The 13,317-nt window shown below is 39.6% G+C and overlaps 2 protein-coding genes across 5 annotated transcripts in view; one reads left to right on the top strand and one right to left on the bottom strand.

Annotated features, from left to right (window-relative positions):
- Window positions 1–1,055: 1,055 nt before the first annotated feature.
- Window positions 1,056–7,627, bottom strand: LOC116617734. Of its 3 annotated transcripts, none has more exons than XM_048722317.1 (9): window positions 7,506–7,627; window positions 4,429–4,460; window positions 4,312–4,363; window positions 3,883–4,064; window positions 3,693–3,741; window positions 3,451–3,506; window positions 3,332–3,389; window positions 2,972–3,166; window positions 1,056–1,909 (listed from the first exon to the last, which is right to left on the bottom strand). In XM_048722317.1, exons 1-8 carry the CDS (start codon window positions 7,530–7,532, stop codon window positions 3,008–3,010), a joined length of 615 nt encoding a protein of 204 aa, XP_048578274.1. In that variant the 5' UTR covers window positions 7,533–7,627; the 3' UTR covers window positions 1,056–1,909; window positions 2,972–3,007. The 3 variants fall into 3 exon arrangements, with proteins under 3 accessions (XP_048578274.1, XP_048578275.1, XP_048578276.1); XM_048722318.1 differs by having other exon boundaries at window positions 1,056–1,906; XM_048722319.1 differs by lacking the exon at window positions 7,506–7,627 and adding an exon at window positions 4,646–5,300.
- An 890-nt stretch (window positions 7,628–8,517) lies between these two features.
- LOC5511356 (histone acetyltransferase KAT6B) overlaps window positions 8,518–13,317 on the top strand; it is a 29,497-nt gene continuing 24,697 nt past the window's right edge. The window contains exons 1-6 of one of the 2 annotated variants that reach the window (XM_048722635.1): window positions 8,518–8,725; window positions 9,199–9,291; window positions 9,706–9,877; window positions 11,424–11,788; window positions 12,549–12,681; window positions 13,118–13,230. In XM_048722635.1, the coding sequence (XP_048578592.1) occupies window positions 9,223–9,291; window positions 9,706–9,877; window positions 11,424–11,788; window positions 12,549–12,681; window positions 13,118–13,230 (852 nt within the window). In that variant the 5' untranslated portion in view covers window positions 8,518–8,725; window positions 9,199–9,222. The remainder of the gene's footprint in view (window positions 8,726–9,198; window positions 9,292–9,705; window positions 9,878–11,423; window positions 11,789–12,548; window positions 12,682–13,117; window positions 13,231–13,317) is intronic. The other variant, XM_048722636.1, reaches the window with a different exon arrangement.

The raw sequence follows: 13,317 nt of genomic DNA, 5'->3' as shown, positions 1-13,317 counted from the left end.
TTAATTTCCGATTTTGAAACATTTTCCTAAAAACGACTTGAGTAGCCAGTGAAAGCCGGAAGTAAAATAGGTAAAAGTAGGAAATTAAAAATATATATATTGATGTGTTAAAATTGGCATAACTTATCATTTTACTTCTCATTTTACTTCATGCGATATTCGAAACAGAAAAAAACGGACATGACCCAAGAGAGTCTAGAATCACACCACCATCCACAAATACCAAAGTAAGGTAGTTTCACCAGCACAATATCTAGAAATATAGCCATTCTTTGGTTGTGCAGAGGAAGAAATCCCCTTATTGAATGCTATACAATAATCTTTACTTTCCGAGGATAGCATATTAACATATTCCCCCCATTCCAGGTGCTTAACAACATGATAAATATTCTGTTGTTCTAAGGTAGCATAAATATATCAAGATAATTACCTTCCCTGCTTCGATCGATTTCATTGAAAAGTTGTACTATTGTTTTTGAACTGGAGCATATAAAATTGCTCATCAAATTTTCAAGAAATACTCGAGGAAAATGTATATTTATCTTCTTCGTCAAGATTACGAATCAAAAAGATGTATACGAGAGAGGGTAACATGTAGTCGAAAATACTCACTGAATTTTTTTCCGAACGTAAACCAGTTGCCTTGATATTCAAGGAAAGGAAATCGGTTGACTACAGCGCTCTAAACGTCCCTACCAAGCAGATTTTGCATCAACAGCAAATTTTTGGTAAGAACCAAGTTAAACATCTGTCAATCCCAATATCCATTTAACTGTGCTATCTGAAGCAGAATACAGGAGATTTACTGTTATCGTGTTATGCATAAACACAGACTTCGAGAGGCTCCTTAAAATTTCACGTCCTCGTATCCCAGGGTTGTCTTCGCAAGTATAACAGAAGGCCACTTCACGCCCCATCGCAATACAGAATAACTCAAAGAAACCATTTCCATTGCGCAAATTCAAGCACGTAATTAATTGAGTAAAGTACTTTCCAAACCAAATTTTTAGAAAACTATCAGACTTTAATATTTGATGGTTATTTAGAATTCTTCTTGCAAGTAAATCGTATTTTTAATTGTAAATAAGAAGAAAGGGTCGATTTATGACATATATTACTCAGATGTCCCTAAACTTTCCTGCGATAGCTTCCCTGGGTGGGCGAGTCCATCTACAGACCAGCACATACTGGTTGATAGCAGTTTACACAACACTGACCTTGCCTTTATTGGTCTTCAATATCATCATCTTAATTACTATAGCCAGGGTTAACTAACTTCAGACCACTTCCAACTTGTTTCTGTTTAATTTGGCGGTTTCTGATCTTGAAACAATCGTTATCGTTCAGCCAGTATGTTACGCCTGGAAGTTATGCGAGTTCCTTTGCACGGATGTGCAAAGCACTTGTCGCATGGCCAAATGATCACAAGTGCTGTATTTCAAGGAGTCTCGATACTAACGATCACAGCGGCAAGTATCGACAGATACCTGGCTTTATATCTACACCAGGGCTATAACTCCATCGTCACCACCAAGCGAGTGTCGATCGTGTGTGCAGGAATGTGGCCTTTTGGGGGTACAAGCATACCATAAAGCGGCAGTCACATTGATATCACTTTGTCTTGCTACCATGACATTCTGTTATTATAAGATCTACAAATTTATCAGGTACCATCAGTTGAAGATCAACCAAACTATGCCATCGGCGGAAAACGGGTCGAATCTGACGCGCATTAAAAAGTCAGTCAAATGTTTGTTCTACGTGCTTGTAGTGATGGTCGTTCTATTCGCACCCTTTGCATGTGTTGCTGTGATATTTGAAATTCGTGGTGTGTCTGAGTCCTTGGTTCTAGCGTGGAACACGACTGGCTTCTTAAGCTTTATGAACTGCACTCTTAATCCGTGTACTACTGGAAAATGAAGGAAATGCGAAATAGTATAAAGTAGACAGTTTCGCTTATTTGCGCAAACTCTGTGTCTCGACAATTCAGTAGCATTCGAAGTAAACGGATCAGAGTAGCTGGCATACAGTACAGACTTCACTAGACAGACAGCGCACACTATGCAGATTTTACCAGACAGACAGCGCACACTATGCAGATTTTACCAGACAGACAGCGCAAACTATGCAGATTTTACCAGACAGACAGTGCGCACTTGTACAGACTTTACTAGACAGACAGCGCACATTATTCAGATTTTACCAGACAGACAGTGCGCACTTGTACAGACTTTACTAGACAGACAGCGCATACTATGCAGATTTTACTAGACAGACAGCGCACACTATGCAGATTTTACCAGACAGACAGCGCACACTATGCAGATTTTACCAGACAGACAGCGCACACTATGCAGATTTTACCAGACAGACAGCGCACACTATGCAGATTTTACCAGACAGACAGCGCACACTATGCAGATTTTACCAGACAGACAGCGCGCACTTGTACAGACTTTACTAGACAGACAGCGCACACTATGCAGATTTTACCAGACAGACAGTGCGCACTTGTACAGACTTTACTAGACAGACAGCGCATACTATGCAGATTTTACTAGACAGACAGCGCACACTATGCAGATTTTACCAGACAGACAGCGCACACTATGCAGATTTTACCAGACAGACAGCGCACACTATGCAGATTTTACCAGACAGACAGCGCACACTATGCAGATTTTACCAGACAGACCGCGCACACTATGCAGATTTTACCAGACAGACAGCGCACACTATGCAGATTTTACCAGACAGACAGCGCACACTATGCAGATTTTACCAGACAGAGAGCGCGCACTTGTACAGACTTTACTAGACAGACAGCGCACACTATGCAGATTTTACCAGACAGACAGTGCGCACTTGTACAGACTTTACTAGACAGACAACGCGCAAGGTGCAGATCTCCCTAGACAGACATCGCGCACAGTGTAGACTTCAAAAGACAGACAGCGAGCACTGTACAGACCTCACCAATCCGACAGCGCGCACAGTGCAGATTTCACTAGACAGCAGACATCTCGCACAGTGCAGACTTTACCAGACCGACAGTGTGCACTGTACAGACTTCACAGGTTCGCACCGGAAGATCATGGAAGTCCTGACACTGACTTCCTTTGTTGTTGCTTGCAGGTTGGTTGTTGGTCTGAATCTCTTTGGAGCACTGACGAAACAAAAACAGCGAAATGTTAAGATAAAAAGATGTTGATGGTGTTGGTGATGGTAATGCCTGAAGGTGATGTTGATGGTGATGGTGATCCATATGCGGGCTTTCCTAATATGGTTTATAGAGTTACTGAGTATTTGCGAGTTGTCAGAAGTCAATTACCATTCGAGGACATGTAGGTTCTGCATCCTTTAGTTTTTCTCTGAGTTCTCCAATGATTCTGAAGTCAAAGGCACTTTAGAATATAATTATAATTTAACAAACCCGGCGTTCTAGTTTACCTCTCTTTTTCTGCGTTGCTTTTCAACGTCTCTTCAATTTGAGAAAGAGCTTCGTTCTGCCAAGCAAACAAGTAGGTATATTTAAGTTGTCATACTTATTCAATTCCACTGGTGCATTAGAAGGGTAGTTGACGTTCTGACGTTTTTGAAGGGGGAGGGGGGGGGGGGGGCGGGGGGTTGCTGGAATTCACCCAGTATAACCCCTGGTCCTGGCCTTCCAGGTGCGGTGATCATTCTTATACCTTCCCCATTTGCATATCATCGATTTTTTTGTGCACGTCATTTAGTTTTCTGCAGAAGATAATGTACAGGTTAGCATGAAGTAAAACGTTTGGCAGGAAATATTAAAAAGGGTGATAACAAGCGCATTGTATAAATCAATAGAATAAGTGATTTTTTTAAGGTGACTTGTACTTTGTTCTGTATATTTACCCTCTCCAAGTCATCTTTGCAAAGTTTCGCCACAGCCTGAGATTGTGATCGATAAATAACTTTCCGTCCGTAGGTACGTATGTAAAATACACAGAGTATCTATGAATGTCTACGTCTCGCAAACCAAACCGACCTTTGAAATGGTACCACTGACAAGATAATGCGCCATTTTGTTCACCTTTCTAAGATAAGAGATAATAGCATAAATCAATAAAAGATAAAACAATTGTAATCTTTTAAAGGTTACTTGTACTTTTTTGCTCTGTATATTTTAACTCTCCAAATCTTCTTTGCAAAGTTTCGCCACAGCCTGTCAGCAAAAGAAGAGATTTGGGTCAGTGAGATTGTGATCAAGATAACTGTCTGTTCGTAAGTCCGCACGAAAAATACACAGTGTCTATGGATATCAATATAACAAACCCAACCGACCTTAGACGTTGCATCACTGATAAGATGATCGGCCAAGTACTTGTTCACTTTTCTAAGAGGAAAAGAAAACAGCAGAATATTACCATATGATTTTGAAAATTATAAAGGCTTACTTACTCTTTTCGTGCCGTCTCTTGTTCCCTCTCATCCTGTGTGAAAAAAGCAAATACTTAAGACAAGATGTTCATAAGATGGATAATAAACATGGACAAAGCAGTCTTATATAAGAAGCAATTGGACAATAATTTTAACACACGAGAAAAAAAATATCAATTTTCTAGTTGAAATTTCCAATGCAGTGATTAAATTTCATGTCCCAGATTGTGGACAATACCTCGATCCGCGTCATCAGTGCTTTTTGATTTCTTAAATAAAGGGTAGCAGCTACCACCGGGATGATCTTGGATAAAACAAAACATCGCTCTTGAAACGATATATATTTTAGTTCTTTGGGACGTTGGTGATGACAAAATCATCTTCGAGCTCTAATTCAAGTGATTTTAGACAGGTTTACTTCTTTGCTATGGATCTAATACTTAGTTTGTGTTTAATGGAAATCATGCGTTTTTTAATGTGCTTTTTCTTACAAAAATGGCAACCTGGGAATGCGGCTTTTCCCCCGGTGATCATTCACTACATACATGGGATTTATAACTTAAAGGGTGCGCGTGCATAGTCAATCGTTATTCTTTTTCTTTAGCACATTTTGGTCATTTGCGAGAAAAATAAATATTTTTTTGGTCATTTTCGAGAAAAATAAGTATTTTTTTTATTAAGTGATTTGTAACAATAAAAGGCGTACTCGACGTCCTACTTTTTGATTTTATATCAATCGCTTTTTTAGATTGCTATAAATTGTCCAAAAAGCCTGGGGCGAGCGCCCCACAAACGCGGCAAAAAAGCGAGCGAAAGAATGATGGAAGCGGACTTCTATACATGGCCGTAAGGGCATGCGCACTAGGGGAATGGTACCCCCTTTCCAAGCCCCCCCCCCCCCCCTCCCCACACACACACACAATATTTTCGGGATCGTTGCAAAAATGGGGTTAAAAGTGAGGAGCTCGGGAACAAGTTGGAGAATCGCAAGAAGTAAGGCATTTATTCAGCCATCAGCAATCACGACATACTCGGGATTGTTGAGACTCATGCTAGTGCAGACTCAGACTAGAAGTCGAGGGGTTTAAAGTCTTCTCTAAGCACAGGGAAAATACGGAATGTAGATATGCGGGGGGGGGGGGGGGGGCATTTCAATTTATATCAGTAAAGCAACAGCAGACGGCGTAAAATATATACCGTCCATAAATAACAATACATCAAAAACTGGAAATCGACTCTGGGCAGAGCCGATTTCCAGTTTTTGGTGTATTGTATTCATTGTTCTGGTACGAGATCGCGACAGTTTAGGCTTTTTGATTCTATCCGTCCATAAATAACAACATAATTTGGTACAAAATTATCAGGGAATATTTTTCCCTCGAGAGGATATCTTTCTAGGAACGGCATACCTGAGCCCCCAGAATAACAAAGGCAACAAGACATACTAGACGATTTAGAGACGGACCATTAGAAAAGGGGGGGGGGGGGGGGGGGTGGTTTCAGTCGTGCATGTTTTTTTTCTTGTCTCCAAGATGTTCATGTTTTTTTTTCTTTTGTGAGAGCTTGCATGTTCTTTTAAGAGTGGAAATCAGAAGACGATGATCAATGATTAACTTAAAAAGATTCTTGAAAAAAAAAACTGCATGGAAGTGGTATATATTGGTTTTACTTTTTGCATAGGGATTAATATGTTTTGTTAATGATTGAACAAGTAGCATGCAGGTGAGCTACTGTTTTTCAAAGTGACTATGACAGCCTTTTTCATTGGTTCCAGTTTTATTTGTTAGATTTCATGCTGATAATGGTTGAGACTATGGAAACTATGAATCCCTTTCTTTTTAGTGTTTTGCTTTATTCATTCATTTGATCAGTTTGTTCCAGCATTTGAGTTTCCAGCATTTCTGGACATAATTAAGGTATTCAAAAATTCGATTTTTATGTTATATGAAAGCACAATTAATATATGTGACAGATTTTTCATGAGGACTGAATTGTATATTATTTTTAGCAGTTTAATTGAAATATTTAAAGAAGTTTAAAGATATTTTTGATTTGCTTTGTATATATTGCTATTTCTATTAAGATTATTTTGTATAATTTATACAATTTATACATACATACATTAAATTGCATAAATGAAATTAAATCACCAAAGTTTTTGTATTGACAAGATTTTTTTGTCTGAAGGGGGACAAAAAGGAAAGGTGAATCGTTGTATGCATTTTTTTTTCTTTCTGGTCTGGGATGCATTTTTTCCAGGTTTTTTTATCGTGTATGAATTTTGTCTTGTCCCTTACCAACCCCCCCCCCCTTCACTTTTCTAATTGTCTGTCCCTTACAACGAGAAGTGTTCGATTTTTCAGTTAAAGGGAAAATCATCTTACAAGGTGATCTAAACGCGAAAACGTGTCACAAATGCAATGGCAGTAGCACGGTGTCATTAGCGACGAGTCCTTAACGAGCTTCCCCATCACTGCAAAGTGAATGACCTAATATAATATATGACCACCGCTCAATAACATATATTCTCCGTATAAAAACAAAACCAATACAGTATGGAAAGCCGCATGGTAGTCATGGCAGCATGGTAGTCATGGCAGTCCACTACCCTGGACTGCCACGACTTGCCATTGACTACCATGGGCTGACATGACTTGCCATTGTCTACTGGGCTTCCATGACTTGCCATTGATCATCATGGGCTGCCATTACTTGCCATTGACTACCATGGCATGCCAAGAACTGCCATATTACTCAATGGAAAGCCATGGTAGTCAATGGCAGTCCACTACCAGTACCATGGACTGCTATTACTTGCCATCGACTACCTTTGACTGCCATGGACTGCCATATTACTCAATAGCAAGCTATACGACCATATTGAGACACTTGAGGTGAAATGTGCGCTTGATAAACTGAAAAAGCTCTAGGGTGCTTCAACATGTTAAATGAGATTATTATTATAATAGCCAAAACTAATTTAATAGCCCCTCTTACAAAAATTTTCAATGAAATCCTCAAGCATATCAGTCAATCTTGTTTTAAAAACTGTCGTTTTTCTAGCTCGCTTGGTAATTACCTTATTAGGCACTACATACCATAGTTGGGAGTCCCGCCTCAATCATTTTTTCGGCTTTTTTTTATCGCCCTAGAACTTTGTAAGTCGAGAATTTCCACGTAAACTTGCAGGAATTCTTGTCTACTACGATTTTTCTGGCAGCCATCTTGGAAATGGAGCCTAGTCCCTAACGTTTTAGAATATCACAGGTCTCCCGCGCGCTCGCCCCAGGCTCTTATTATACCCCTCCACAAAAAGGGGAGCTCCGATGAGGTAAATTTAATAACCGAGGTATAACTCTACTTCCAAGCTTAAAAATCCGTTCGAGGTATTGCTATTGGCGGATCTTCCTCTGAACTCCCAAAACGGCTAAAAATGGGAAAGAAAGACACAGAGACTTCTTGTAAGACGTCAGTCTTTATTATACACCAAAACCCAATACCAATTATTTTATTTTTTTAATACGTTTCTATGTCCATATAAACTTTAGCCTTTAGTATCGAAGCGCTTTCATACGAAAAGACCACTGAACTTGGGGCGCCTGCGTCCAAAGTACTGTTTTTGCTTGAAGACGACATTTCTCAAAAATAAAAGATGCGCACAGTTTGCAGTCTTCTCGATATGTGGGCACGCATAAAACTTTACATAGTCCTTGGCTTCCAAATGAAATCACAAAATGGCCGCCTATAAGAGCGAGTGTGACATCTAAAAAATAAAAAAAAAGGCCGAAAAAAAAGGTAGCACAGTCTTTGCGCCATTTCTTATCCCTTGATGCTCTGCGGTAAGCCTGTGTTGAACAGCCAATCAGAAATCAAGAAAAAGGCAACATGGCGTCAGACGAGCAAATAATTTACATTAAGGAGAAAATGGCTTCGCGAGTTATTTACAAGTAATTGTTATTCAACCTTTTTTTTATTTCAAGCCCCTAAAAGGGCTATTTTTGATAAGGAAAATCTTGGTTATCAAATCATAATAAAAATTAAAAATTCAAACTGGATAAGTGTTGCAAGAATGGCTGAAAAGCCTAAGTGAATTATTGATTAAAATGTGAATTCTTATTACGCTCAAGCACTGTATGTACGAGGCACCAAGCGTTATTTTGAATCGAAATGTAGAGAGAAGTTCTTCTCTTTTATGGTAAATTTCTTCCTTGAATTGACGGATTGTTTTACATTTACTAGCAAAATGATGTAAAGAACTATTTCATCTCCGATTTGGAACGTTATTTAGCGGATTTGACTAGGAAACCTTAGAGTAAAGGTGAGTAAGTTTTCCCATGTCGTTTCCTCCATTCGTAAAACCCGAATGTAAAACAGAAGCAAACCGGCTATGTATTATTTTGACGATCTCAAAGTGCCCTAGATTAGAATGCTTCTTCGTTGAATCAATTGAGAGAAAACATAACATTGATAGGCTTGTTTTGCGAGCTTTAGCCTTTAGAAATTTACTCTGGTACAGCATCTTAGCTAGCCATGTGTTTTTTGTTTCCTTTGTCGAAAACAACGTCTTATTCGATGGCAATTTGAATTAAATATGTTATGGACTTTTGATAAGTTACTTTATTATACAGGTATACTTGTGTTATAGGTTTTAAGTTTCATAACAGGCTTATCTACCTTTCTGATTTCGGTGTTCTGTTTTTCTGTTGTTTAGTGTTCAGCTTGACACGTTGTTTACATTATGAAACATCGTGTTTAGTTAATTTTGCACTTTAATGGTTATTTGTTATATAGAACATACACAATTCTTAAGTAATAATGAGAGGGTCTTCCAGTGACAGTGATGATTTCAGAGATGTCAACCTCACTTTAAGCCCGGCGCACATGGTGACCAAAACTTCATTCGTGCAATTTGCTCACTGCCTCGCAAGGCCAAAAACTCATCGAGTGCGGACGATCGAACGAAATCATGTCTCGCAAGCAACTGAGGCAAAATTATCACCTGCTTGAACTGTGAGTTTTTGGCCTCACCAGGCAGTGAGCAAATTGCACGAGTGAAGTTTTGCTCACAGTGTGCGCCGGGCTTAAGGAAAAATCTTGAGAAAATAATTTAATGAATGTATCAGAAGTACCAAGATAGCTAATGCGGGAGAATGCAGTAAATGTATGGATATTTTCAAGAAAATTAGGCTTGCGAAAAGGTTCAAAATCTTGAGACAGCTATGTGATATACAATTTCATGAATACGATATATAATACAATTTCTGGAATCACACATTTATATTTTCCCTTTTATTCCAGATGGCTAAGGGCCGTAACAGTGATAAACAAAAAGAGAAGGACAAAGATGCAGAGAAGGATAAAGATGGTCTTGATCGCAAGTATCTTCTGTGGATTTTACAAGCCATCAACAAGGTGAAGGGACAGAAGCAGCGGCCTAGTGAAGACAGAATTATCCATGTCTTAGAAACAGGTATGTATCACTATGCACACTAGCAAAAAAATGATATGAGACTGGTGATTTGCCCCCAACGTGTGCCTTGCACTTTAAAGCCGGCATCTGACATAAGCAAAAGAACCAAGAGAGAAAAGAAAGCAGAGATATGATGATTGGTGCACACAAGTGACACAGCGAGGCACGTGCACTCTTATGTCCGTATGTTAAGCCTGACATAATGACATAGACACAATGACATAAAAGAAACAAAACATGTTTTTTTTCTTATGTCGTAATGTCCATGTCGTTATATCAGGCTTATGTCAAACCATTCACACTTGAACATATGAACATAGAGCACACATGCCTATGTCGTTATGTCAGTAATGTGCATCAGGCTGGGAGTTTACATGTGTGCGTGTGTGTAAATAAACAGTAATGCCTAGTGCACACTAGCAACATAACAACATGACGAAATGGGCGTGCGCACTGTGCTTAGCCCAACCTAACGACCTAGTTGAATTTCGTTCGATCGCCTGCACTTGGCAGTGAGCAAATTGCACAAATGAAGTTCTGCTCACCGTGTGCCCTGGGCTTAAAGCGAGGTTGACAGCTGTGAAATCATCACTGTAACTGGAAGACCCTCTCAATATTACTTAAGAATTGTGTGCTTTTTCTCTTATGTCGTTATGTCCATGCCGTTATGTCGAAGATAATAGTGCCGCTATGTCGATATATTGCTAGTGTGCACTAGGCATAAGAAGACAAGTGGGAAAAAATAGAAGACTATCCCTTCTTCACTTCCTTCCTTGCTTGTCTCTCTTGCCTCTCTCTTGCCCTTACTTTGAAATGCACGCTTAGCATCTTATATCTCTACTTTTTCTCCATCTTCTCTTCCTTTGCTAGTTTAAATAGACCTTGAGCTACCCAGAGTAAAAAAATGGACTAATACCATGTCTACCTATTGAGGCTGCTTTTTTTTTACCTTAACCTTGATAACTGGTATATCTGGTTATTAGGCAACCGCCCTCTAGGCAACCACTTGCCTAATAATCTGAGACAGTTGCCTTATGTCTTTCATGGCAATGACAGTTTTCTGATAATTTTTCAAAAGTGAAGTGAAGAGAAATCCCATCTAACAAACATACATATCTATTTTCTAAAGAAACCTGACCGGATTTTGTAAATGAAGCAATATTAGCATGCAAGCCATTCAATTTTAAACACAAGAATTTTGATGTAAAACATGCAAGTTCTTGTGTGTAGTAGTTCTTTTTACCCCAAAGCCGTCTGAATCGAACATGTTTGAAATAGAAACATTCTGTACTAAAAGTTGATATCCCTGTATATTACAGTGCAGCTACTGTACACGGCCGTACCCTTGGGTGGGGCACTAAGGGCATGTGCCCCCCCCCCCCCCCCATATTCACAAAAATTATAAGGAAATGACCAGCAGGGGCGTTGCTGTGCAACCAATATTTTCTTAATGTTTCTGTATTGTGCCCTTCTCCCCCCCCCCCCCCAATCTGAAGTGGCCTGCTACAGCTCTGAACTAAAGTTTATTTATATGTGTGTATTGTAGGTTATGGTCTCAGTAGAGACATCATTTCAGAGCAGCTTGATAGGTGTGTTGAGGCAGGCAAAGTCCTCAAGGTTACTTTCAAAGGGAAGAACTCATATAAAGACCCATCCAGGATGCCTGGCTGGAAGAAACCATCTGAGAAAACCATGGACTTTCATACTTATGTCCAGGAAGCTTTGGAAAGTGTAGGTGAGGAGGGGTGCAGCTCTCAAATTGTGGAAAAATGGATACAGGAGAACTATGGGGACAGTATCCACCCTCGTACAGATATCCGTTCGCATGTGAAGACAATATTGAAGCAAGGAGTATCTGCAGGGAAATTCTTGAAAGAAAACAGAATCTTCAGGCTGTCATCATTTAAAAAGGTATGGATTTATTTATCGGTCATTTTATCATCTTTCGCCCATTGCAGAACAAATGGTATTACTGTAAGCAATTTGCAAATACAGCTATGTAAACATTTCTGCTTCATATAGCTCAACCAACAAAAATAAAATGGAAAAAAGAAACATGAAACACATTATTATGAAAACTTGTTACATAAGTTATTTGTGTTTTTTTTTTTTCAAGTCCCTACTGTACAGTACATAGCTTAAGAGACAGCATTCTACTGTGCAGTAGGAGAGTGGTTAAGGGCATGAAGTCAAACTCGCTTGTAATCCTGTGTAAGCAAGCATGGTTACAGCACAACCATGCTTACCCATCTTTGCTTATCTTCAAATATAATTAGATTTGGAGGGAAAATGCTCAAATGGCAGCATAAAAGAACAGTGAATGCAAATGTCAATCTTTCTCTTTTGCTATTTATAGCAGTAAAAGTTTTCGTGTTTGTTTATGCAAGTGGTAGGATAGCATTTGGGACCATCCAGAAAAATTTCTAAATATCTTGGAATATACAATTACCCCATTCTACTTTTAACCCCTGACAGGATCTGATCAGTACATAATTTCCCTTGGAAGGTACAGAGCGTACCTCTGTCTCCCGTTTGATCCTGCAATATATATATCCCTGCTGGCTCCCTATGAGGTCCCAGGAAGCTCTCATTTCTCTGATACAATCTCTTTGGGACATGGGGACCCTCCGGCAGGATCTGTCAACCACCTGTCTGACCTTTCTGTTTGCAGCCCAAGCCTAAAGCTAATCCCACCCCCAAAGCCACGCCCAATCCCCTGTGCGGGTTCTGCCTTGGTCCTGCTGAAAGCAACAAGGAAGGTGACTATGAGGAGCTCATCTCTTGTGCCGACTGTGGCAACAGTGGTAAGTGCACTGTGTCCTGTACTATGTGAGCACTGGGCAAAGTACTGTACCCACACAGTTCTCACAGTTGCTGATGTTTAGTGTTGTAGCAATTGCTGAATTTAAGTGAAGCTGAATTTAAGTGAAGCTATAGTGGACTTGCGCTAAGAGTGACCTTTCTGGGTGGCAAATTCAAAACAAAATAATTGAACAAATAAACAAAACAGAAAAGACTGTGCCTGTCACATCAGAGAACGACAAAAAAAATAAAATCTTTGAATGCAACGAAACGCTTTTGGAAAATAAGAAATCTGGCTTTTAGTAAGTGCTGAATAAGTTGCATTTTGTTGCTGTTATTTTGCTGCTAAAAGCCTGATCATGCTGTTGTTTGCCACCCAAACAGTCACGTGATCTCTTAGCCCAAGTCCCCTATTGCTGATAATCTGGTTTTCTCCAGGTCACCCATCCTGCCTGAAGTACTCCCCCGCCCTCACTGCACGGGTGCAGTCTGAACCCTGGCAGTGCATTGAATGCAAGACTTGCTCTGTCTGTCGAGATGCTGGAGATGCTGTGAGTACCTTTTTCCACCCTTCAAAGGAGTTTACTTTATTTTGTTATCAGGATTTGTAATGATGCCATAACCACATTTTTAAGATC

Source organism: Nematostella vectensis, chromosome 15, assembly GCF_932526225.1.
Source record: "Nematostella vectensis chromosome 15, jaNemVect1.1, whole genome shotgun sequence".
NCBI lineage: Eukaryota > Metazoa > Cnidaria > Anthozoa > Actiniaria > Edwardsiidae > Nematostella > Nematostella vectensis.
The sequence above is the reverse complement of the archived record's forward strand: the minus strand, read 5'-3'. Positions and strand labels throughout refer to the sequence as shown.

Excerpts from the sequence above, each read along its gene's own strand:
- LOC116617734 (XM_048722317.1), bottom strand. The coding sequence starts at position 7,532 with ATGATTGAGGCGGGACTCCCAACTATG. Across the intron at positions 4,461-7,505 it reads AGGCGGGACTCCCAACTATG|GATGAGAGGGAACAAGAGAC; the intron begins GTATGTAGTGCC and ends TTTTTCACACAG. Across the intron at positions 3,167-3,331 it reads AACCTACATGTCCTCGAATG|TGCTCCAAAGAGATTCAGAC; the intron begins GTAATTGACTTC and ends TTGTTTCGTCAG.